This window comes from Dipodomys merriami, unplaced genomic scaffold, assembly GCF_024711535.1.
Source record: "Dipodomys merriami isolate MVZ:Mamm:240054 unplaced genomic scaffold, mDipMer1.0.p SCAF_21, whole genome shotgun sequence".
In the NCBI taxonomy this organism is placed as follows: Eukaryota; Metazoa; Chordata; class Mammalia; order Rodentia; family Heteromyidae; genus Dipodomys; species Dipodomys merriami.
The window spans coordinates 16,702,366-16,728,009 of record NW_027203493.1 but is presented as its reverse complement, the minus strand read 5'-3'; the positions used below and the strand labels follow the sequence as shown (position 1 = coordinate 16,728,009).

At 42.5% G+C, this 25,644-nt stretch overlaps 2 protein-coding genes across 3 annotated transcripts in view; one reads left to right on the top strand and one right to left on the bottom strand.

The window, feature by feature from the left end:
• Positions 1-10,985, top strand: part of Cat (catalase) — a 37,510-nt gene extending 26,525 nt beyond the window's left edge. Inside the window, exons 10-13 of the mRNA XM_070032613.1 lie at positions 1,353-1,483; positions 7,394-7,501; positions 9,372-9,455; positions 10,304-10,985. Of these exons, the coding sequence (XP_069888714.1) occupies positions 1,353-1,483; positions 7,394-7,501; positions 9,372-9,455; positions 10,304-10,369 (389 nt within the window). The 3' untranslated portion in view covers positions 10,370-10,985. The remainder of the gene's footprint in view (positions 1-1,352; positions 1,484-7,393; positions 7,502-9,371; positions 9,456-10,303) is intronic.
• A 3,510-nt stretch (positions 10,986-14,495) lies between these two features.
• Positions 14,496-25,644, bottom strand: part of Elf5 (E74 like ETS transcription factor 5) — a 33,772-nt gene continuing 22,623 nt past the window's right edge. For both annotated transcript variants that reach the window (XM_070032611.1, XM_070032612.1), the window contains 4 exons: positions 22,523-22,573; positions 18,020-18,088; positions 16,506-16,701; positions 14,496-15,848 (listed from right to left, as the gene is read on the bottom strand). In XM_070032611.1, coding sequence (XP_069888712.1) covers positions 15,752-15,848; positions 16,506-16,701; positions 18,020-18,088; positions 22,523-22,573 — 413 coding nt within the window. In that variant the 3' untranslated portion in view covers positions 14,496-15,751. The remainder of the gene's footprint in view (positions 15,849-16,505; positions 16,702-18,019; positions 18,089-22,522; positions 22,574-25,644) is intronic.

Below are 25,644 nucleotides of genomic sequence, written 5' to 3'. Positions count from 1 at the left end.
CCCTAGCTGGTGTGCTGGATAGCATCTCCTGATTGTCCAATGTGGGCACTCTGTTCTGCAGGGAGCCAGGTTGCATACAATCCACTCTATTTCGTGGCCACACTTGTAGGGGCCAAAGTGGAGTATAGTTTGTAAACTAAAGAGAAAGCCTCATAATTTATTCCAGAAGTCATAAAAATACTTGGGTTATATCTGTCCCCACTTCTATAAGTCTAGATAAATGAGTGCTGACATATTACAAATAAAATATATTAAAAAAACACTCCCTTTTACCAGTTTGTAGAAGAATGTGAAGTTAGAATTTACTAGAGTTGTGTCATTACAGTGAAGTCAGATACCTGGAATCTTAGGAACATGAAACGAGCCTTGGATGAAGACAGACAGCCGAGTTTCTGTCTCATACCAGTGCTATTTCTGGGAGAGCTGACGGCAGATTGAGATTTGTTCTGTAATGGAAGGATGGGGCCCAAACGCCTCAGTTGCCCCCAACAGTTCTGAAACTCAGTGTTTGAATGGAACCCATTGAAATGAAACTCTCAGATGAAGTATGTGGTTGGATCTGATCTCAATGGCAGAAGATCAAACCTTTCTAAAAATTATTATCTTAATTTAAGTAGTTGTGCGAAGGAGTTACCATTCAATGGATCAGTTTATGAATATAATGAATCTTGATCCATGTTACCTCTCTCATCATTCTTCTCTATCTCTCCCAATTTAGCCCTTCCCCTCATTTTTCTTAACTTCATATTGAATACTATGACTGAATTCTCCCTTCCCCTCCCTCTCTTCATTCAGAACAGACAAATGAAGAGGAAACCTTTTAAAACTGTCTTGACAGCTGATGGCTCACGCCTGTAATCCTAGCTATTCAGGAGGCTGAGATCTGAGGATTGAGGTTTGAAGCCAGTTTAGGCAGACAAATATGAGAAACTCTTATCTCTGATTAACCAGCAAAATCTGCAAGGAGAGGGGTGTCTCAAGTGTTAGTTAGAGTGCCAGTCTTGAGCAAAATAGGTCAGCCCCCAAGTTCAAGCCTCATTACCAGCACACACAAACAACGAACCCTCTTCACCCTGTTCAGTGGCATCAAGTGACTTGGTGACCTGGGACATGTTGAGAGGCCTTTGAGAGGGCCTCATGTAGCCGCAGAGTGACACAGCCCATGGGAGCATTTAAAGATGGCAGCCTGAGCTGAGACTTTTCCATTACTGTGTCTAAACCTAGAAAGTGAAAATGTGCCAGTGTGTGGCATGTGTAATGCTATCTACCTGTGTATCCTTTGAATTTGCTTCTCTCCACATTGATAATTTGCTCCTCTGTCTTCCTAAGTGACTCTGTGGTTTTCTTTGAAGGTGGTGCTCCAAACTACTACCCCAACAGCTTCAGTGCTCCTCAGGAGCAGGGCTCGGCTCTGGAGCACAACACCCAGTGCTCTATGGACGTGAAGCGCTTCAACAGTGCCAATGAAGATAATGTCACTCAGGTAATGGCTTCCTGGACTGCGGTGGAGGTTGCTGGATAATTCCTTTTGTCAGTTCTTGTTCTCCTCTTCCCTTCCTTTAAAGTGTCTTTGAAAAGACCTACCTCCATGAGTAAATCAGGCCTCTTATTGGATGAACTCAAAGAATTGTGTCATCCTATCCTTTCCTTTCAAGATGTGGAGCTTTTAGTTGCCTGCGGCTCAGGCCTATATCCTAGCTACTCAAGAGCTTGAGATCTGAAGATGGAGATTCAAAGCCAGCTCAGGCAGCAAAGTCTAGGACACTCTTAACTCCAGTCAATAACACCCGCCCCCTAAACCTCAACCAAACAAACAAAAATTGGAAGTGTAGCTGTGGCTCAAGTGGTAGGGCATCATCAGCCTTGAGTGAAAAACCTAAGGGACAGTGCCCAGGCCCTGAATTCAAACCCCAGGATTGGCAAAAAGAAAAAAGAATGTGGAGATTCCTCTGAGTTCCTCTGACTTTTATTGAATGGATACTGTGGGGGTTGTTGGGGAATTTGATCTGAGAAACTGGGAAGTTCTCCATCCGTACAGGCACATCTAAGCATCTGGGCAAAGTAGCCCTGATCCCAGGATATCAGTGGAGAGAGTGGGGATGTAGCTCAACAGTAGATTGCTTGCCTGGCATGTAGGTCTTAGGTTCAATTGCTGCATTGTAAAAATCAAAAACGAAAGAAAACAAAATAAGTGTAGGCTCCTCAGCAGCAAGCGTGTGCGTGGTCCTACCTCTTAGCTCTTGCTGCAGGTGACCCAGCTGCATTCCATCTGTTGATTCTACTTCCCAATGCTAATCCATCATTCCCACGGAGGCTCCTCGTTGTTCTTCCCTCTGCCTGCCTTCTCTCAGGCCATGCCCATGGCCTAACTCTCCTTTATGGCTTATTATTACCCTTTCCTGTTTTAGTGGCCTTTCACTCTTCTCTTCGTTTTTCTGTCTCAGATGTGAACTGGCTGATCTTTGCAGGTTGCAGGCTGGGACTTTGGTCCACCTACAGTTAACCCAGGTCAAGTGCTCATCCATTTGGCAGGCACCACGAGCATTGATATGTCCTGTGTAACGTATACCACCTGCAATAGCAGAATCAAGTTAGAAGTGTAGTCACACACAAGGATGAGGAGGGTTTGGCTTTCAACCCATGTAAATCCCAAGCAAACATAGGATCTGGCTCAGCCAAGACAACTACAGGTTGCTTTTTTCATAGCAGGATAAGCATCCATACCAGTTACATCATATACCAGTGGCCTTTGAAGAAAAAGGCTTCCTCACCTCTGCAGATTCTGTGTGGTAGTCTATGCTGAATTTAGTATTTATGGTAGATTACAACCTACTTCTAGTGTCTCAAGTTACAAGTGTGGATTCCATGTAACTATACTTGAATACATGAATTAATTTACCATGATGGTATCTTTGGAAAAATTTATGTGTGTATGTGTATGAGTGTGTGTGTGTGTGTGTGTGTGTGTGTGTGTGTGTGTGTTCATGTATAGTATTGTATTGTAGGATATTAGCCATAATTAGATGAAGTTAAAATAGATCCTACAGGCTGTTTATAGTAACTGCCTTGGTTGTAGTGATGCAGGTGGCACTGTGAATTAAAGCAGTCTCCTTGTCTACCAAAGAATTTTGTTGTGAGGTCAAGTTAGGTACTAAATCAGTTCATGTAACTCCTATAACATGAATAGATAATGAGGGTATACTTCCACATTAAAAGTTACTGTAGGATCCTTATTTTGTCGAGTTTTTTTTTTAAATCCCTACATAGGAGTCCTCATCATGAGCCTGTTGTGGGTTCACAGCATAATTGTGTATTATAAGAGCCAATGCAAAATACATAAGAAGGCTCAGGTTTATTTCCTTAGTGATGATTTACCTGGACTTGCACATCTGTCTGTGGAAGACTTGCTCGATACACACCTGTCCTGTAGTGGAGAACACTGGAAATCGAGATAAAACACAGGAAACATTTGGTTGTTGAAGTCTTTGGAGAACTAACGAAGTATGGATTTAAGAGACCAAAAGAAATTACACACACACACACACACACACACACACACACACACACACACACACACACACACACACACACACACACACACACACACACACACACACACACACACACACACACACACACACACACGTGGCAAGGCAAGCCTGACACTGGTTATGCTGTCAGACTCATTTATTATTAAGCAAGCACTTTTCAAGAAGCTGAGCAGAGTTTCTAGCCATTTCATGAGCTGGAAGGACAAACTTGGAGTGCAGAGTGTGCCAAAGAAGTGGCCTCTAGTTACTGCCAATGTTCCAGTGGAATCCTTGCTTCTATCGGATGGATTACAAATTGGGGTATCCATAACCCCTTCTGCAGGCTTGTTTGGTTAATTTACTGACAGAAGTCAGGGCATCATGCTCACCAGTGTACAAAGGATACAAGTGAATCCTTGCATAGGACAAGGTTTGGAAGAAGGGGAGCAGAGTTCCTAGGCCTTCTCTGGGAGTGCCATACTTCAGGAATCTTCCTGTGTTTGGCTATCTGAAAGATCTGTAAACCTTCCTTTGGTTTTTTTAAAAAAAATATTAAGACTTTATTGTATAGGCAATGCAAACAGGCTTGGAGAAACCAAGTCCAGCCTATCAGTCCAGAATTCTTGCTAGTGAGCCTTTCTGTGGGGCGTCCCACCCTCCAGGGTGTGGGCAGGACCCCTATGGAATGAGGAGGGTATTACCATCTACTCTCCCACAAGGAGAGAACCCAGAATTTCTTTATGACAGGCTAGCAGACAGAAAAGGTGATAAAGATTAGAGTTCCTATGACCTGTGTCAAGGAAGAGGAATTCTAGTTTCTGCGGTCTGTCTTGAGGGGGGTGTTTTAAGCAGGGTGTGGATGAAACAACAACAAAATGTCATAATTTCATAAATGATCTCTCTCCATGCTAACTACCTGCCAGAAGCAAACACAAATTGTCTTTGGTAGAAAAGAGAACCTAAGATTACATGTAAACTATTTCATATGTAAATTTACATATTTCATATGTAAAGCCAGCCCGGGCTGGCTTTGAACCATGATCCTCAGATCTCAGCCTCCTGAGTAGCTAGGATTACAGGCATGAGCCACCAGTGCCCAGCTGCAATAAAGCTATTTTATGGATGAATCTTACAAACATGACAGCAATCAAAAAGGCCAGACAGAAAAATTATAGACTGTATGATAACCAAAATACATTTATGGTTTAGAGGTCTAAAACATTTTCTCTGAGGAGAAGAGCGTACACAGTGACTGAGGCGGGGGGGGGGGGGGCCTGGTAAGGGGAACTTCTGAGGTGAGAGTGTTGTTACCTGTTGATTGAGTGGTTGAAACAGGGTTGTGTCTACTGAGGAATCATGTTTTGAGTACTTAACTGTGTCCCTTTGTACTGCTATTTCATTGAAAGCTTATTACTTTAATTGTTATAAAGACCACATTTAATAATTTGTTCACAAAAGCTGAGGATGTAGTTCAGAGGTAGAGTGTGCACCTAGCATATACAAGCCCTGGGTTCAATTCCCAGCACCACAGGAAAAGAAAGTTCCTGGCAATTGGTAGCTGGTTCTCATGACAAGCCTGTCATAGTGCAACACTGGAGATATTTTTTTTAAAAATCCCTTTTAGTCCAGAATGGAAGATAGGTGACACAGATACTTTTTTTTAAATTCCCTACATCAATATACTTGATTAAATATTTTGAAAAAGAAGTGGTGCTGTGGCTCAAAGTGGTAGAGAACTGGCCTTGAGCAGAAGAGCTCAGGGACAGTACCTAGACCCTGAGTTAGAGCCCCACTACTAACAAAAAATATTTTGAAAAAGATGATACAGTGCAGATAAAAGTTACATTACCTCCAAGTTCCAGAAAGAAAATGGAGTCACAGTTTCCACTGGGGGTGAAGAGAACTGTTTTGCCCCATCGGGTGATTTAATGCCTCAGGAGGTTTAAGAGTTAAATCTTTGGATCCATGTGTTATAGCACTGGACTCTCTGTTTCTCTATCTCTGTCTCTCTCTGTCTCTCTGTCTCTCTATTTCTCTCTCTCACTGTTGGAACTCAGGGTCTCAGTGTTGTCTCTTACCTCTTTTGCTCAACACTCATGTTCTATCACTTGAGCCACAGCTCTACTTTCGGCTTTTTACTGGTTAGTTGGAGTTAAGAGTCTCACAGACTTTCTTGCCCTAGCTGGCTTCAAATCTTGAACTTCAGATCCCAGTCTCTTGAGTAGCTAGGATTATATGCATATGCCACCCATCTCTTGACAAAGTGGTGAGGGCCAGGAAAGGCCACCCCAATGCAGAGACTAGTATGAGAATTCAGCTTTGAATCCAGTGTGATGGAAGCCATCAGTGCTGAGAATCTGCACTCTTCTTCCGCCCAAAAGGTTCTGATCCAAGGTACACATAAAGCAGTGGACCTTCCTAGGCCTTGGTAGAGATGATGAGATAATCACCACATGAAGATGTTATTTCAAATAGGGCACATCTTGTGTCCTGTGTAAGAAAATTCCTTTGAAGACATATCAGAGGGACACATTACAATATGTACAAGCAAATCCAGTGCTCTGAGACATGTCATAGATAGAGAGATGCATTATACATGTGATAATCTGAAATAAACATGGGTACAATTTGAAGGAGGACAAAAATGAGTATTATGTATAAGACAAAAATAGAATATGAGAGGAAAAAATAAGGTAGATTTGGAACACAACCAAATCTAGAAAGAAAAAAAATGTAGTCTTGGATAAAAATTCAACAGATATACTCAATGGTTGCTTAATGTTAAATACAGCTGAAGAGACAACTAGTGAGTTGGAGCTAGATGTGAGGAAGTTTTCAAATACTATTCAAAGTCTGATTTTTAAAACTTTGCCATCAGATTTAAACTTTGCTTCAAATTTAAAAAAATGTAATTGCACCCTGATAACTTAGAAAAGTGATGCTTATTGCAATACTTTATGGATTTATCCTGGGATAACAAGATATTATTGGACCTTATAAATACATGAATAGAATAGTATGTAGAAGAGAACTTGATATATTATAGGTAGTTGACTCCGTAAACATTTTTTTTTGGGGTCCGGTCATGGGGCCTGAACTCTGGTCCTGGGCGCTGTCCCTCAGCTCTTCAGCTAAAGGCTAACACTGTATCAGTTGAGCCACAGCACCACTTTTGGCTTTTTTTTCTGCTTATGTGGTGCTGAAGAATCGAACCCAGGGCCTCATGCATGCAAGCGCTCTACCGCTGAACCACCTTCCCAGCCCCTCCGTAAACATTTTTGAAATGAATAAATGAAATGTTAGAGTAAAATCATTTCTACAACTCAGGTTTCTGAATTTAGCAGAGGCCACTAGCCCTCATATACCTGGCAGTAAGGTCCTATCTATTGTTATTGGCATGCATTTTGGAGGTAATCCCAATAATCTAAGCAGTTTATCACTATTAATATCGGTCTTGTTTAACAAATCTTGGCTTCTGAATAATTAAAGATCGAAATTAATATAAATGAATTAATTAAAATTCCCTATTTCTGGGTGAATTCATCAAAGGTTGGATTATGCTAAATTTACATCGAAAGGAGTCTGCTCATTCTGGACTTGTCAGTATTAAGAATGTGGTAAGGTATTTAATTCTGCTTATAAGAAATTTATAAACACTGACTGCAAAGAATATTATTTGAAAGCAGTTAGGAGCTATTTCCAAAAGTGAATGCAAGACAAAAAGTGAAACACTCAACATATGTGAGTTTAAATTCTTCAATTAAAAAAATGATGACTCATCATTTCAAAAGTAACATTTGGGGTCAGTTCTGCTTGTGATAAATGGGTTATTTGATTCTTTACCCTCTCCTATTGCTGAGCAGGTGAGGGATTTCTACACGAAAGTGCTAAGTGAGGAGGAGAGGAAGCGCCTGTGTGAGAACATTGCTGGTCATCTGAAAGATGCACAACTTTTCATCCAGAAGAAAGCGGTGAGTTGGTCTTGGTGTACTGAAGGGTGACACCTGCTGGCACAAGAAAATAATGCAGAACTATCTTGCAAGGGAGAAAACTTACAAAGTGAGTTGTCATTGCTATTTTACTTGAGCTAAAAGAATCTCCCCTCCCCTCCCTACCCCTTCCTTCTCCTCTATTCCCCTCCTCTTCATGTTTTGTCTGGTATAGTATATTTGCTGATCTTAACCATTTTCCAATGTGTAATAATTTAGTTGGGTTCAGGGTAGATTCTCTCCTGTGTTATCTAATTCCATTTCTGTGCAAGATCGTAAGTGTGTGATATGAAAATATGGCTCTGCTACAGTTGTGCTTAAGGTTTCGATGATATAAAATAGTAATTGGAAATTTGTGACTTGAAGACTGCCTACAGTCTTAATATTATGACACCTTGACCTTCATTCAGACACAACTTTGCCTATTTTCTGGGGGCAGGAGGGTAGGGGAGAACTGAACTGAGCTGCTCTAACAAGGTGAGATGAACATTTTCCATAGAGGCGTAGGGTGATTCTGATGGCCTCTCACTGAGGTATGCGAAACCCTTTGATTCTGGTTTTCTGGCGTGCAATAGGCATACACATTTGGTAAAGCTAGGAATCCTTTCATATCCTGGGCATATCAAGGGCATGAGTGAAGGGTGTGCGGGCAGCCTGATGGTGCTCAGTGACATATGCAGAGTAGGTTGTAACTAGAAGAATGGTTAAAACAGCTTATAAGTGGCAGAACTGGGCTCAGGGCCTTGGAAGGGTTCTCTTGCATGGGCTTCCTGTAGGCTGGTGATGCCGTCTCCTGCTGCTGGGCCTCAGCCAATGTCAGGGATTCCAGCCTGACATCAGTGGTGTGGCCCAGCACTACCAGTGTCAGCTCTTCACAAGTAACTGCAACTCCTCCCACGTGTGCTTTTCTCATTAATATTCTATGAAGTTGATTGCCAGTGTTGCATTTGACCCCTCCCTTCCCCAACAAGCAATTCTCTGATTCTCTGACAATAACTGGGTGTTTTGCAGTTCGTTCAGCTCTGACAGTAATCCCTGGAATTAGTGTCAGAACCCCCAGATAGAGGATTCAGCAACTTTATAAGATTGCTCCCACTTTAGATGCCAGATGAGATATTCCAGCTACCCAAGTGTGGACTCAGATTCAGGAGTCCTTGTGCTCCCAGATTTCATAGTGGATTAGAATGACTCATGGAGATCACTTTATTTGGAACTGCCCATTTGTTATAAAGAATACAACTCAGGAAATTAGTTGAATCAATGGAATGGAATGAGTTGAAGGAACAGAATAGAAGAGAGGTGAGTAGGAAGGGCTTCTCACACCAGGAAGTGCCCTGATCCTTGTGGTATGGGGTCTTATGGAGGTCTCATCACATAGGATGGCTGATCATATCATTGGCCATAGCTGATTCAACCCAGTCTCCAGTTCCTCTGTCTTCCCTGGAAACCCACCAGTGAGACTGGAGGCTCCAACCTTTTAGACACACACTTGCTCTTTTTGGCACCAGCTCTAGGTCCTCCATGAGTCATCTCAGTAGCACAAGAAGACAGGAAGTTTTGAGGGCCTCCTAGGACAAAGACCAAATATTTACTCTTTATATGATAGACACATAGGCACATTGTTTTGCTCACTTAGGGGGAGAGACACTATAGCTCAGGTAAGTTAAGTGACTTACCCAAGGTCGCTCAGCCACTCATGGTAGATTTTTATCTCCAGATCCGTAAGTCTTTCTTCAAAATGTGCTTGATAACTACCAAGTGGGACAGCCTCCTATGGAGGAAACACAGGGACAGAGACACTGGGAGTTCATAAGGGCTAGGCCACACTTACTTTGTGCTTCTAATGTTCCAGGTGAAGAACTTCACTGATGTCCACCCTGACTATGGGGCCCGAATCCAGGTTCTTTTGGACAAGTACAATACTGAGAAGTCTAAGGTGAGCCCAGCCCGGCTCAGCTGTGGCAGGGGATGTGTAGATGGAAAAGATGTACTTTGGTTTCCCTTTAGCATGTTCTCTTCAGGGATCATTCCTTATAACTTTTCCCTTCCCCTCTTCCCCTCCCTTCCCTTCCCTTCCCCTCCCTGCCCCTTCCCTTCCTTTTCCTTCCTTCACTGGGGTTTGAATTCAGGGCCCAGGTACTATCCCTTAGCTTTTTTCACTCAAGGATGGTACTCTACCACTTGAGCCACATTTCCATTTCTAGCTTTTCGGTGGTTAACTGGAGACAAGAGTCACAGGGATTTTCCTGCCTGGTCTGGCTTCAAATAGAGATCCTTAGATATGAGCCTTTTGAGTAGTCAGGATCATAAGTGTGAGCTACTGATGCCAGCCTAATAGATTTTTTTGGTGGGGGGGATCTGGTAGTGGGGCCTGTACTCTGGGCCTGGGCACTGTCGCTCAGCTCTTCAGCTCAAGGCTAATGCTCTTCCACTTGAGCCACAGCGCCACTTTCCAGCTTTTTTCTTTTTTCTTATGTGGTGTGAGGAATCGAACCCAGGGCCTCATGCATGCAAGGCAAGCGCTCTACCACTGAGCCACCTTCCCAGCCCCTAATAGATTTTTTTTTTAAACAGCCATTGAGAAATTCATTTGAGATATGAAGAACATCTTTACAAAATTTTTGCTCTGGACAATGTAAAACTGCTTACAGTGAATGAATTTTGAATTATTATTTTTATTTGTGTTCAAATTTAAGTGAAGATCAATAGTAAGTTACTGCCCATGAGTTCATTGACCTGCTGCTAGCTTGTTTGTTTTTTGTTTTCTGTTTTATCTTTACACAGAACGCCATTCACACCTATACACAGGTGGGGTCTCACTTGGCTGCAAAGGAGAAATCTAACTTGTGAGCTCTGGGCCTCCTCCTGGCAGAGCCTCACCTGGGAAAAGCACAACTTTCATCTGTCATCTGATCACCACTGGTTGGAAGGTTCTTCAGTGCTAAGATGCACACCTGAAAGCTAATGTCTTTAAAATGATAATCCAGATTTCTCTAGCAATACTTTTAATGCTGTTTCCCTAGGGGAAATTAAAGGTTAGGGCTTACAGATCATTTAACTAGTTGCACATGGAAGTTGGTTGGATTATTCATTTAAAATGACTAGTAGGAAAGTTTCTAGTCAGAGATATGATTTTGTTTGATTAAAAAATAACTTGGTGAAATCAGTAAGTCTGCCTATCACTCATGGCCTATTATATAAAAATGACTATAATTCTCTGAGAAAATATAAAAATGATCCATTCAAAAATTTTTATTTTTCTAAGGTCCTTATAGGAAAAACACAATGTATCTGTCAGTGTCTGCAGGAAAAGAAAACAAACTTAGACCATGATAGTTTGATGTTTATTCCTATTTGTAATGATCAGATTTTTTTTCTCACTTGAACTTGCATTTATGCTAACACAGCATCCTTTTCGATATGATTGCTTACATTTTTACAATAAAATAATCTGTATGTAAGAAGAGAAGAATGGTGTTTGATTTCTTTTGGCTTCATATATACTTTGGAATGTGATTGTCTGTGTTAGTTGTTTACCCTTAAATATGAAAGGGCTGATGTAACCAGTTACTGTGTTAAGTAGTCTTCCAAACAGCCTTCTGGAACACTTAGGAAATAGCACATGTCCTAACTTTGAACACCACTTATATTTCTTATCTGTAAGCTAAATTACTTCTTGGGAGTTTAAAAATAACCCTTCATAACCCCAGTTACTTTCTCCACCTCCTCCTCCTCCTCCTTGTTCTTCTCCCCCTCCTCCTCTTCCTCCTTTTCTTCTTCCCCTCCTCCTACTCTTCCTCTTCTTCCTCTTCTTCTTCCACTTCCTCCTCTTCCTCCTCCTCCTCTTCCTCCTCTTTCTCCTTTTCTTCTTCTTCCCCTCCTCCTACTTCTTCCTCCTCCTCCCTCCTCCTTTTGTTTTTTAGGTCATGTGGCTGGAATTCTGGGCCTAGGTGCTGTCCCTGAGCTCTTCAGCTCAAGGCGAGTGCTCTACCACTTGAGCCACAGTGCTATGCCAGTTTCCTGGTGGTTAATTAGAGATAAGAGTCTCAAGGACTTTCCTGCGCAGGCTGACATTGAGCTTCGATCCTCAGATCTCAGCCTCCTGAGTAGCTAGGATTACAGATGTGAGCCACTGGCACCAGGCTCAGTTACTTTCTTATTTAAAAAAAAAATCCTATTTGCCTCTTGTTCTTGAAAATTACATGGAAGACTTTAAGGGTGAATTCTGAACTCTAAATGAAAACACCTTTTGGTTGCAAATCCTCTTCCTACCTTCATTTCCAAAATTAGTTTGAATTCACTCATAATCCCAGCACTTGGGAGGCAGAGGCATGAGGTTCTCAAATTTGAGGCCATCCTGGATTACATAGCAAGTTCAAGACCAGCTTGAGTAACATAGTGAGACTCTGTCTCAAAACAACAACAAAAATAAACCCCAACTAATCAGTGGCTGGGGATGTAGTTCAGTGGTAGGGCATTTGCCTAGCACACACAAGGCCCAGTACTACAGAACAATAAAGATAAACATGATTTGTGCTAACTCTCAACTTCCTGAGATGTGTGTGACCTTTACAAAACTACTAGGCCACTAGCAGATAGATAAAAATTCTTATTTTTTTACTGCCAACTTCTTGACTCTCCTGTCAAACTATCCTACCTAAATTCTTCCTGCATTTCAGGACGTTGTGACTGTTGTGTTTTCAGACATAGGAATTAAATTTATGTACTTGTGCTCAATAGTGAATTCCCAATTGTGAATGAATAGCATATCATTCTAAAAATTGACTTTTTTTTTTTTGGTACTGGGACTTGAACTCAGGGCTTCACAATCTCATTTGATTTTTTTCCTCAAGAATTGCTCTCTATCACTTGAGCCACACCTCCATTTCTGTTTTTGTTGTTGTTGTTGTTGTTGGTGGTGGTGGTGGTGGTGGTTAATTGGAGGTGAGAATCTGTAAGATTTGTGTGACCAGGCTGGCTTCAAATCAGGATCCACAAATCTCAGCCTCCTGATTATAGGCATGAGACACTAGGATCCAGCTATACTTCTGATGTTTAAAAATCTATACTTAGGCTGGGAAGGTAGCTCAGTGGTAGAGTGCTTGCCTTGCATGCATAAGGCCCTGGGTTTGATTCCTTAGCACCACATAAGCAGAAAAAGCTGGATGTGGTGCTGTGGCTAAAGTGGTAGAGTGCTAGCCTTGAGCTGAGGAGTTGAGGGACAGCGCCCAGGCCCAGAGTTCAGGCTCCATGACTGAAAAAAAAAAGAAAAAAAAAGAAAGAAACAAACACCCCCCCCCCTCACTTATAACTTGTTCTTCTAAAAGGTGCACACCATATGGGCTTTGAGAAACACTGCAAAGTATCACCAGACTAGTTTCAGAGTAAAGGTCAGGATTTTGGTTAAAATGGTTTACTTTGGGGTTGAGCATGTAGCTTAATAATAGAGTACTAGTCTAGTAAGTGTGAGGCATTGGGTTAATGCTTGACATTGAAAAACGAGCAAAAAATAGACACATTTATCTCTTCTTTCTGTGACAAAGAGCATTGCTGCTTTGTAATGTGTCAGAAGAAATGAACTTTTAGGGACTTGTTAGAACATTTTGGGAGAAAAACCTCAAAAGGCTGCTTGGGCCATTTCTTCACCTCTTGGTTCCTGGCTTGTCTACAGGGCAAAAGGCCAAATTCTACCTTAAACTCTTTGATAAGACAATCGAAGGCTTTTAAACCCCTTTTAGAGCTTTGAAAGATGTGAAAGGTTAATGTGAATGAACTCAGAAAGATCTCTAAATCTCTGAAGTTATGAAAAACTCAGAACAATGACCTATGAAGACATAGTAAGTTTGCTAGGGAAAGTGTATTGCAAATACTTACTACAGAGAAGTATTTAACTTGCCTTATTTAACTTTTAGATCAGTGAGGTTTGCATATGTCTGTTGTTTTTACTTTTTGTTATTTTGGTTCAGTATTATTTCCTAAAATGTAACAGTTTGAATAAGCCCTAGTATGTCAGTCCTTTAATGAATTGTATTATAGAGCTATATGCTTAACTGCTTTAAAGAGTGTGAGGGCAGACTGACGTATGATAGTCCCTACTCCCACGTCCCAAATCCTGAAATTTGTGAATGTAATCTTTTTGGGAGAATTTGGCAGCTCAAGATAAGATCACCCTGTTCCTCCAGGTGCAGAAAGAAGTGTCTTAAGAGATTGAATGGGAGAAGGAAGAGCAAGCTGTGATGATGGCTGCTGAGATTGGCCTTTTGCAGCCACAGGCCAAGGAACACCTGGCTCCAAAGGCTGGAAGAAGCAAAGGTGCTTTCTCAGAGCCTCAGGTGGAAGTGGGGCTCTGGCAATACTTTGACTTCAGACCTCTAGCCTCCAGTGCTGAGAAAATACTTTTTCCCTCTCTCTCTAGTATTAGAGCATGAACTTATAGCCTAGGCACTGCCCTTTAGCTTTTTCACTCAAGGTTAGCATTCAACCACTTGAGCCACAGCTCCACTTCGAACTTTTTGTTAGTTAACTGGAAATATGAGTCTTGGATTTGTCTGCGCAGGTTGGCTTCAGACTGCAATCTTCACATCTCAGCCTTCTGAGTAGTTAGGATTATAAGCATGAATCACAAAGTCCTCAGACATGTTAAAAAAATGTAAACCTGATGTCTAAATAGTAAAATTTAATTCCCAAGTAAGAAATAAAATACAACCTCAAAACAACAGGCAAATAAATAAACACCTGCTATGTGCATCTAACAGAAACACATGCCAGTTACAGCAGCCCCTGGGCTCCATTTGATGATGGAAACCCTGTTTTATGATATCAAAAGTGGTGGATAAGACAGTTCCATGCATTTCTTACATGATCTGAGGTTCGGGAAAAAAACTTCCGTTTCCTACTTTCTAGGAAATGAGTTATCAAAGGTTGATAATACTTAGCTGAGCCTGCCACTCTGAGTGGAACAACACAGAGACACACGTATATGTTAAATATTTTATTCACATTGTTTTACAAACTATATCCACCTGGAAAACACATGAATCCAAAAATAGATTATTTTACAGTAATTCACATTTTTTTTTAAAAAAACAAGTCACTTTAGAAGTTAAGCTCTAAGCATGGAGGTCTGCAGCTTGGGATTGTGGCTCAGTGTCTCATCACTGGACAATCCCAGCTCTGGTGAAGTCCAAGTTCCAGGGCCAGTCCATCAGGTTGTAACATACCGGCAACCGATGAGAAAGTATCAGTGCAGACTCTAACGTGTGAATATTTATTGGTATAATTCACTGTTGCCATTTTGGTAAAGGAAATAGGTTTTTGAGCTTGAGTATATACCAGGCAAAAAGACAAAACAAGAGACTCACATTTAATTGGCCATCACAAGGTGTTGCGGCATTTCCAGCTTTAGAAAGATTTAACATCTTGACCCCAGACAGAATCAATGGGTTTTGATTTTTATAGTTTTGATGGCTTGAATCAAAGAAACAGAAGTGATTTGGAAATTGAGGCAAGTGTCTGTTGACCAGCTCTTTGCATGTTCAATGCCAGCCACCAGTTAGGAGGAATAGGGGAGGGAAATATCAGTAATAATTCATAATGGGACTAATTGTAAGAGTGGAACTTGAGAAGCAATAGGAGTTTTGCTAAGTGGTCCAAAAGACGTTCTGGTTAAGAAACTTAATATTAACCTAGGCTAAATTCAATTTGATCCCAATTTAATGGCTTAGCTCTTATTAAGAAACTCTTCTATAGAATTTAACTGTGATGATTTAAAAAATCTAAAGTACACATATCTTACATCTTACCCTCTTTTACTATAAACTACAAACTAATCATGATTTCTGTTTTTCTTGTATGAGCTGCCTCAGTTATTACCTGAAAAACCTTTGAACCTTGGAAATCAGAGGACTGGACATGCCTCTAATGAGAATTAGATCCTATCCTTTGGACAGCACCAGATAGTAGCTACTGTGGCTATGAACACGTCATTAGGGAAAAATAATCAAGTTACCATAAGAGAACCCTTCCTCCCTTTGGAGTGAAGAAGATTTCATGAGTTCCTAAAATCTCCCCCAAGTAGATGACTGAATCGAAATGTATGCTGAGATGAGATGTGGAGAAATTTTATCAGCACATTTGCAGGCTTTTTTTTTTATAAAGACTTTCCAATGTCGATTGCATTCCAATTTATGAAAAGACAATAATCCATAAAATGCTCTCGGTGCCCAGAACAGATCACAGCTTGTCTTCTTGCCAACCATGTGCATTTTTTCCAAATTTATACACTAACCTTCGGTCAACCCGCTCCAGGATTCCTGTTTTATAGTAGTATCTGAAAACAAATAGAAGAGAACTTTGCAAATACATTCACAAATACATTCTCTTTACTCCTCTCAGATGACAAAGCTGGGCTTTGGCTCTCCTTGCATTTTTACACTGTATTATCAACTTACATTTAAACATGTCCCAGATATCAAGAAGACTGAACATTACCATGTTCCATTTAGAATATGTGTGTGTGTGTGTGTGTGTGTGTGTGTGTGTGTGTGTGTGAGAGAGAGAGAGAGAGAGAGAGAGAGAGAGAGAGAGAGAGAGAGAGAGAGAGAGAGAGAGAGAGAGAGAGAGAGAGAGAGGAGAGAGGGAGAGAGGGAGAGAAGGAGAAAGAGACAAAGTAGGGAGAGAGAGAGAGAGAGAGAGAAAGAGAGAGAGACAGAGAGACAGAGAGACAGAGAGACAGAGAGACAGAGAGAGGAGAGGGGGGATGGGTCTGGATTTAGAGTGATCCCTAGGGAACACTGCCAATGAGAACAAAAATGATGGTGTGTCAATTTACAAGCCATAATCCCACCTGTAACTAAGAACCAATGTTTTGTCTCATGGCCTTTCCAATATCAAGTAAAAAGCAGCAAAATGGGGTAATTTTCTATGGTTGGCCATTTTATGTAACTTGTCTTTGAAGGCTCATGGTATTTTTATGCTATTAACTTACCTCAGAGCCCTGCTCAACTTTTCATACGTCATCCTGTCGTTTTTCTTCCTTTGTCCCCACATCTTTGCCAGGGCTTCTGATTTAACCACCCGAAAAATACCTTGTTCCCTATCTTCCCATTCCAAGATGCCACAGTTTTCTTCAGGAGACAGAAGCAAGTCTCGCACAAATTCCCATAGATGAGAACTTTGGAGGCCTTTTGGAAAGAAAGGGGAAACATTAGCTACTCAAATTTTTTAAATTTTAAGTAAAAACAAGTTATATAATTTCTCATTACCCAGGAGAATAGAAGCTCTACAGGGTTATTTCTCAGTGTGATTGTGTGTTCTTCAGCTTTGAAATGTCCCTCCTTGACAAAGCAGTAGATAAACTCACATACAGAGTTTATTGTAAATTTACAGTAACAACACTGTGGCTCACAGATGTTCTGTTGTTTTTGTTCATCGAAACTATGGATTAATGATTGTGTGTGTGTGTGTGTGTATGTGTGTGTGTGTGTGTGTGTGTGTGTGTGTGTGTGTGTGTGTGTGTGTGTGTGTGTGCTGGTTCTGGGGCTTGAACTCAGAGCCCCTTGCTCTTGCTTTGCTTTTTCAAACAAGGCCATAGTGCTACCAATTGAGCCACACCTCTTCTTCCAGCTTTTTTGCTAGTAAAGCAGGTTTGCTAGTAAACCCTGCTAGTAAAGCAGGGTTTCTTGTTTTTTTTTTTTTTTCTTTTCAAATTGGCTTCAAACTGTGATACTCAGATGTCAGCTTCCTGAGGTTCTGGGATTATAGGTGTGAGCTAGTGCCTGGCTTCTGTGGATTAATTTTTATAGAATGAAGGAAATGATCTTTTCGTTCTTCTGACAGGTAGTACTGATATACTAGGATCTTACAACCCACAACTATCCTGATATTTCATTTTTCACAAAAAGCTAGCATTTCTCTTATTCCATGATAAAATAGTTGAGACTCGTTCGGGGTTCAACTACCTAGGTTTGGGTCTTGCATTTGCCTCTGTAGCTCCCTAAAGGCAAATCTCTCTAGTTTCTTTATCTGATGAGTCCCAGTGCTACGGGATAGATTAGGGGGTTTCGTGATTTAATTGTTAGCAAGTGATTAGAGCTTGGAAAGGATGGCTTTCTACACCCTCATCTGTGGGATGAAGTTTCACCTTGCCCCGGGAGATGTCTTAATGCTGGTTAGGGCTCACCGAACTGCCATCTCCTAGTGTTTTCTTCACTATTCTCCCTTGAGTACTTCAATGAGAAGGGCCTACAATAGACTAGGAAAAATAAAACCCTCCTTTACAAACACTAGAACATTGGTTTACTTCCTCCCTTTAATTGTTGAAATTCCATTTTCAAATGAAAAGAAATAACCCTGATATTGATGACAAGTATGAAAAAGCAATCATGGTTTCCCTTACTAGCTCCCTGGGGAAGTAACTGGTGGGGCTTAAATCTTCTTTCAAAGCATATTCAGGTAGGTTGTGTTGCCTTTGGAATGACGGATGAATGTCTCTGCACTTACTTGTTCGACTATGACCGTGGCAGTCTTGACTTTTGATGCCATTTGTTTTCAAGCAGTTGGAATCAGCATCTGAAACAGAATGACTTGTAGCAGTGGAAAGGATATAGAGGCCACTTGGAACCCCAAACTGTACCAAACTGATACGTTAATTGATGACCTCTATGGTAAAAGAGACTGTGTTAAGGCATTCTGTGCATGATCAGTGGAGGGAAGGGACAAAGAGGCCATTGTGTGTCATTCAGAAGGAACGTGTGTGTTCAAACCTGGGGACTTGCTGCAGTCTGGGATGTGGGCTTATACGGGGATACAGGAACAAATACATAGGTGCATGATGTGTTCACATGGACTTGAAAGACAAATGGACCAGGCAAACCCCCATGCATAAAGGACAGGTTGCCCATTGCTTTCAATGACATGAAGGGGCAAAACATCAGACAGGAAATGAGGAGGAGAAGTACCTACTTCCAGAAAGGCCTCACCAAGAGGATGGCTATGCTCAAAGGTAAACAGGAAGTGAAGAAGAAGTCCCAGATAATGGAGAAATGTTAAAGGCTGGCCTGGAGAAAGCACCCACAGGGCAGGCCCCCATGCCAGGAATTTGGGAGGTGGCGATTCTGGGGATGGCTGGCCAGCCATATAGGGACTTCCTTGTGGGCCAGATGAGGACTTAGGACTCCCTAGCCAACTGGAATGCAGAAGTCCCCATTTTAATATTCACAGTTTTAGATCTCTGTGGCTTTGGTGTGACATACAGATTAAAAAAAAAAAGGGCACGATGAAGCTTATAAAAGGTAGGAAGTAAGACATTAACTTGGTTGAATTGTACATAACTCACGCTATAATTTGACAATCTGAAATATCCATGTATATCCCCAAGTTGAGTATTTTGTGTGTGTGTGAGTGTGTGTGTTTTGTTTTGTTTTGTTCCTTAATGGCAGTACAGTAGCTGTCCCTCCAGCTCTGCATTAAATCTCACTGTCCTCTCTCAGACCCTTCCTGGCTTTGCCCCAGCCATTCCATCCTCCAGCATCTCAAGGAAGCATTTCATTCTACCTAGCACCTTCACATTTGCTCTTCCTTTGGCCCAGAATGCTCTGTCATTAGATGTCTGTGTGTTCCTTTCAACCTTGGCTCCAAAAATCCTCTCTCAGAGAACCAGTCATAATCACACATTGACTTCTCTGTCTAGCACTTTTGAAGATGCATTTCCTATGGGTATTCCTTCAAACATTCTAGCACAGTGCCAGGCATAGAGAAGGTACTTGATAACGGTTATTGAACAACCACTGTCCCACATGAACCACACCTACTGTGTAGTCTAATATGTATGTGACATGAAACCCAGGAAGAGCTATGTCATCAAGGGAGGAAACTGTGTTTTAAGCACACAACCCTTGCCTTAGCTGCCCTCTCTCAGTGCCACTGGGTAGTGTTGCTCCCCAGCTAACCACTCTACAGTGCTGCCCTGTTGTATCCAGGTCATTAGCCTGGATCCATCAAGATCTCCCACCTTATTCTTCTCTGCTCCTCAGCGTCTCCTCTTAGTCCCCATGGGCTATGGTTTGCTCTTTCAGGACTTCCCTACAGGCTCCTCTTTATCACTCATACTCAGTTGATTTGTGCTGTCACATACCCCTCTTCAGAAGCCTTCCTAGCACCACTCTCTGGGTTAGATCCCTTCTGAGTCCCATGGCACCTGTGTGCTCCTTTGTATAAACCACAGCATTGCTCTCACACGACTGAAAAGATCCCTCTTATTAAAAGCTGGTTTCTATGGAGTATTTATTAAGTAAGTGATCCACATATGACATCTCAGTCTTGTATGATATTGTTGTGATTTTCATTGTTGGGAGGAGGAATTTGAATCCCAGAGAGCTTAAAGACTTTTATCCAGATAGTGAAGCCAGGATTTAAACCCAGAGAGCTCCCATTCCTAAATTGATGCTTACAATTTCTACTTCAGTGTGTTTTTTGAAGGAAGTGCTCAATAGGCATTTAATGACCACTTAGCAGCTCAGGTGTGTGGAGCATTTGCAATCAACCAGACATTGGATCTTAACCACTCATGCTATGGATATCTGTTCCTATCACAACAATGGTGGGAATTTTGGGGATGGTGATTCTGTCTGTACTATCTGTTCCAGGTCTGTGGTGCTGGCCTTGAAGGTCCTCATGGGTTGGACTAGATTAAAAGCCTTATTTGCCTGGTAGTAACAGTGGAGATGAAGTTGCTACCTCAATGTCAAGGTTTAAGCAGGCACCCAAACCACTACCAAGATCAGCTATTGGGTCTTCAGCAGCATCCTGAAGCTACTTGGTTTCTAATTTGCCAATGCTGGTGATGTTTCTAGCTGTGGTTCTCCCTGCCCCACAACATCTCAGCCATGGCCTTGCAGCTGGGGCTGCCTAGAGTATAAGAGGAGGCCTGGCCTACTCTCTGCTGTCTGTGTGATCTGGACACTTAATTGGCCTTGAGATTGGAAACTTAAAATGTGGCCAAAGGATTTCTTCTGATTTATTGGTCAAGGGTCCTCCAGAAGTTGAGATTGGGATCTGGGGCACATGGTTTACCAGTCAAACTCATCACAGCTTCAGGATACTAGCAGCTCAGTCACCTGACCCCACCTCGTGCCAGGATGGTGTCGGGATGCTATAAGGCTCAAGAGCACGGAGCTGCCAGCAACACACCTATCATGGCAGTCTTTATTCCTGGGTGTGATGTAGCTTCTCTTTCATCTCATTTCTGCAGTGGGGGTGGGGATACAGGCAGGTATAGAGTAAGAACAGAGTGGAGAGGGACCTGGTTGTGCCTTTCATAGTTCTGATGATTTCATAGCTTGCTGGGTCTTGGTGCTCTTAAGAGGGGCTGAGTTGAAGGTCATTCTATGATGAATTATTGTCAAGCTCTGCCCAGACTTAGAGAGGACCCTGAATCTTTAGTCTCTGCTGATTGAGGAGCAGAGTGAATAGAAGGGCCCGGGTAGGTATGCATATGTGTGTTGTACACTTACACATGTGCACATGCATATTTATGTACAGCAGAGGCTCTAACTTGTTAAGTTGGAACCACAACTCTGCATTTCTGAACCTTGGGATTCCTAAGATGTGAAGGGAGCTAACAATGTGACCTGCTAGAATCAGGATGAGGATTGCCTGGGTTCTGGTATGAAGGCTGCTTAGCACAGCTCCACACTTAGCACATGGTACATGTTTCATAAACCAACGGCTATTAATTTTTACTCAAGATCAAACAGTAATACTGTAGGAGTCCCAGTATACCACCTTGTCTTTTCTTCTGGGCTGTGGTCTATGGCTAAATGTTCAAACTTGTGCTAGCCTCAGGAACTTTGCACTTGACAGTCACCCTGTAACCTTCCCTTTCCTCTCTCTTGTGAGAATGGCTAGGGTCCATGGGGAAAGAAGTAGGGCCTGCTCCACAAGAGGGGTTATGGGTTTGGTTGTTCTTATAATAAAGCCCCCAAACCGAACAACAAATGAAATACCCCAAGGGTCAAATAATCTAAATCCTCAATTGACTGTAATGAGACTTAAAGAAAGAGAGTCCTTTGGTGTCTGTCTCTAGAGCTGGCAGCTCTCAGAGCCCTGGAAATCACCAGCTCCTCTGGTCCATGGGGAAGGGCCTGCTCTGGACCACATTGCTTCATATCCTCTGGGACAGGGTCTTTGTATAGGGCTCAGTATTAATAGCAACAGTAATAACCATCATCATCTTTTCTTTCTCTTCTTTGAGATTGTCTTAGGGGTTGAACTCAGGGCCTGAATGTTGTCCCTGTGCTGTTCATTCAAGGCTAGTGCTCTACCACTTGAGACACAGTTCCACTTCTGGGTTTTTGCGTTAATTGGAGATAAGAGTCTCATAGACTTTCCTGCCTAGGCCGGCTCTGAATCTTGATCCTCAGATCTCAGCCTCCCAAGTAGCAGGATAACAGGCATGGGTCACTGGTGCGTGACTCAGTATCATCTTTAAGAACATAGAAGCTGCAAAGTCCTCTTTCCTAAACCTTCTCCACCGGCAAGGGCAAACTTCCTGGGAAAGTTAGTCTTCAGGGTCACAAAGCCTGTGAGATCCTCTGTCATCTTACAATTATTATCTTCACTTATGGAGTGAGCCCAGATGAATCTGAGGTCTGCAATGGTGAGTAATCAGCATATCCTAATGACACGGGCATTTAGAGCATCTGTCCTGCTGACATTCACTCTAAGTGGTACTTTGATTGTTTCTCCAACTCATCAGAGTCCTCTCATTTTACAGACTGCGAAATGGAGTCTTGGGGAGGGGAGGGATTCTACAGATCCCAGCAGTGGCCGCACAGACCTTGATAGTGCTCTTGCTATTTTACTTCTTCCCACTCTCTTCTCTAGGTCTTTCATTGTTGGGGTTCATTAGCTTTCTAATGTGGTTGTGAAAGCATTAGGAAGCCCACGATTAAGCCCAACAATAGCCTGGGTATAGCTTTGGGCAGTTCCATCTTGATTACTTACAGTCTTTGATGGTGGCTTTGGTCTCTTCAGTGTCATTGAAAAAGGAATAACCTGGGAAAGGAAAAGAAAATCCACAAACTATTGCATGCAGTTCTGGTTTTCACTGGCCAAGGCAGGAGAGGGCATTTTGGGGGAAGAGGAGGAATTGTCCCCTGGGAGGGGTGGGTTTATGTCAAAAGGAAAGTTGGAGGTCATGTAGCTCTTATAGGACCACTTGTAAGCCATCCCCAAGAGGGGCTAATCTCCCTGTTCTCTAAGAACACTTGGAAAGAGCCCCTGAGGAACTTTTTTTGTGAGAAGTGGGGTTTGAACCCTGGCTGGGGGCCAAGAGGGTGGGGCTTTGAGCTGGGCTGGATCACTGGCTCCTGTGCAGTCTTGCCAGTCACTTGGTCTGTAAGCTTATTGGTCCTTCTCAGTGGGACACGAGGCAGAACACCCACTTGACTCTGTGAGTCTATTACTCTGATTATAAACCCTGGAAACTAGAATGCCTGGAGATGAGACAGCGGGCAGACAAATCCGTGAGACTCCTGCCTCCAATTAACCAGCAGAAAGCTAGAAATGGGGTGGTGGCTCAAGTGGTAGGCAGCAGCCTTGAGTAAAAAAAGACAAGCAAGAATACAAGGCCCTAAGTTCAAACCCTGGTGCAACACACACACACACACACACACACACACACACACACACACACACACACACACAGTGCAAGAGAGGACAAAGGGCACGTTTTTCCAACATGAGAACTGACTCTTGTTTACTGAGAAGATAAGAAGCAGGTCCATCTGTGAGTGTTTGTTTCTGGTGCCATGTTTTCATTAGTTTTGGTTGGTCATGTCACCTCAGCTGACTATAAAAAAAGGCTAATAAGATCAGGAAAAGAACAGAGGAGGCTTGTTCCTCTCCTACACTATGAAAGCCACCTCTGCCCTCAATTTTTCCCTCTAACCTCTCCCTCTAATGACCGATGCTTCACAATTTTGGGCCTTTAAATCCTCCTGTAATACCTACCAAGCCAGATGGTTCTTGAATCCCTATGGCTCCTCTCCTGGTCAAAACTTCCTTGTTCTTCATCCTATTCTGCCAGAACTCTAATTACCTATCCAAATGGAGATACTCTTGAAAATGACAAGCCATGCTAACTAACTATTGCTAACTATTCCTGGATGACAGATGTGTTATGGGAAAATTAGGACCATGTAAACTTTGGTCACAATATATACGTACACATGCCTGTCTGATGAAACAAAAGAAAGAAATTCAGAAGAAATAGGCTGGTGAGTAGATCCTTTTCTTGTGCAGCACGAAGTTCTCCTGGCCTGGAGAGTACCTTAAGTGCTATCATTGGCTGTGGTTCTATGACTCCAGAGGGTTCTTAGAATTAGAAGCAGCAGCTGTAGCCTGTTAGAAAGTACTCAGCCTTTGGCTTACTCATAGTGCATGGAGCTCTAAGCTGACCAGTGACAGGCTTTTTTTTTTCTTTTAATGTCTATACTGGGACTTGAACTCAGGTCCAGGGTACTCTCCTTTATCTTTTTCACTCAAGGTTGGTGCTCTACTACTTGAACCACAGTTCTACTTCTGATTTTTATGTTGGTCTTATGAGACTCATAGAGTTACAAACTTTTATGCCCAGGTTGGTTTTGAACTGTGATCCTTAGATCTCAGCCTCCTAAGTAACTAGGACTGTAGGGTACTGTCTTTGAGCTCATTTTTGCTCAAGGATAGCACTCTACCACTTAAGCCACATCACTACTTCCAGCTTTTTCTTCATTAATTAAAGATAAGAGTCTCATGGACTTTCCTGTCCAGGCTGGCTTTGAACTGTGATCCTCAGATCTCAGCCTCCCCAAAAGCTAGGTGTAGCCACTGGCACCCAGCTATTTTTTTTCTTTTCTTTAACAATTTCCAGGCAAAGAAAGTAACCATGGTGGGAAATCTAAGCAGATGGAGCTGTTTGGGGCCTGGAGACAAACTTGGTTGACTTGACATTTGCCTTATCTGCCTTCTCTTTCTGGATGGAATATGTCCTTCTCTACTGCTCTGAATTTTTTTTTTTTTTTTTTTTTTGGGTCTGGTCATGAGGCCTGAACTCTGGGCCTGCGCACTGTCCCTCAGCTCTTCAGCCCAAGGCTAGCGCTCTAGCTCTTGAGCCACAGCGCCACTTCCGGCTTTTTTCTTTTTGCTTATGTGGTACTCAGGAATGGAACGCAGGGCCTCAGGCATGCAAGGCAAGTGCTCTACCACTGAGCCACCTTCCCAGCCCCTACTGCTCTGAATTCTTATGCAAGACTGTTCCTTGGGAATGGCCGGGGCGGGGTCTTAAGTAGGGGTTCATGCTTCTTTCCCGGGAGCTGCTGGGAGACCCTCAGTCCTGTCTCCTTTCAGGTACAGGCACTGCCTCTGGCTTAGGGGACAGGGCAAGCAGTGTTCAGGGCTGCCAGGCTTGGCTTTCCTGCCCTCAGGCACTTGTGACCTGGAAGGAGCCAATGGAGGCCAAAGACTCACAGAGCTGAAATGTTCTTGGTGGTGTTCCTACCCCCACAGCAGGCCCTTCATTCAGGGGAGCCCTAGACTGCTTGGTTACCTCCAGTGGCAGGAAGCTTCCTGACTCTTGTATCTTAAGTTTCAGAGAGATCTTCCTTAAAATCAAGCTGAGCCGTGTTTCCTTAAGTTTTAAAACTTTCTGCCTCTTGGTGATATAGATGATAATGAAAATGGCTGCGGTTGACTGCAGTTACCTCCTTCTGTCCTGGCCCTGATAATCTTCTATTAAATCTTCTGCAGAAGCCTGGGGAAGTATGGATCATTATTATCCCAGTGGACACATGAGCCAGTGGGGACTTAGACTCATTAATTTTCCCCTGAGCCTTATGGCTTCCAAATGCTGGGGCCAGAGACATCACGTGGGTCTTTGTGGCTCCCATTCTGTCTTTGCCCTGAGCATCTATGAATCAGTACAGTGGGCTGGTTGGCCTTGGGAAAGTCACTTCACAAGTTGGTTCCTGTGCTTGTAATGCTGAGACACAGACTTAGATATTCTCTAAAACCTTTTCATGCCCATCTGCATCATCTTCAGGGTAGTGAAGCATTCTATAGAACCACTGGTGTCATCTGGCCATTTG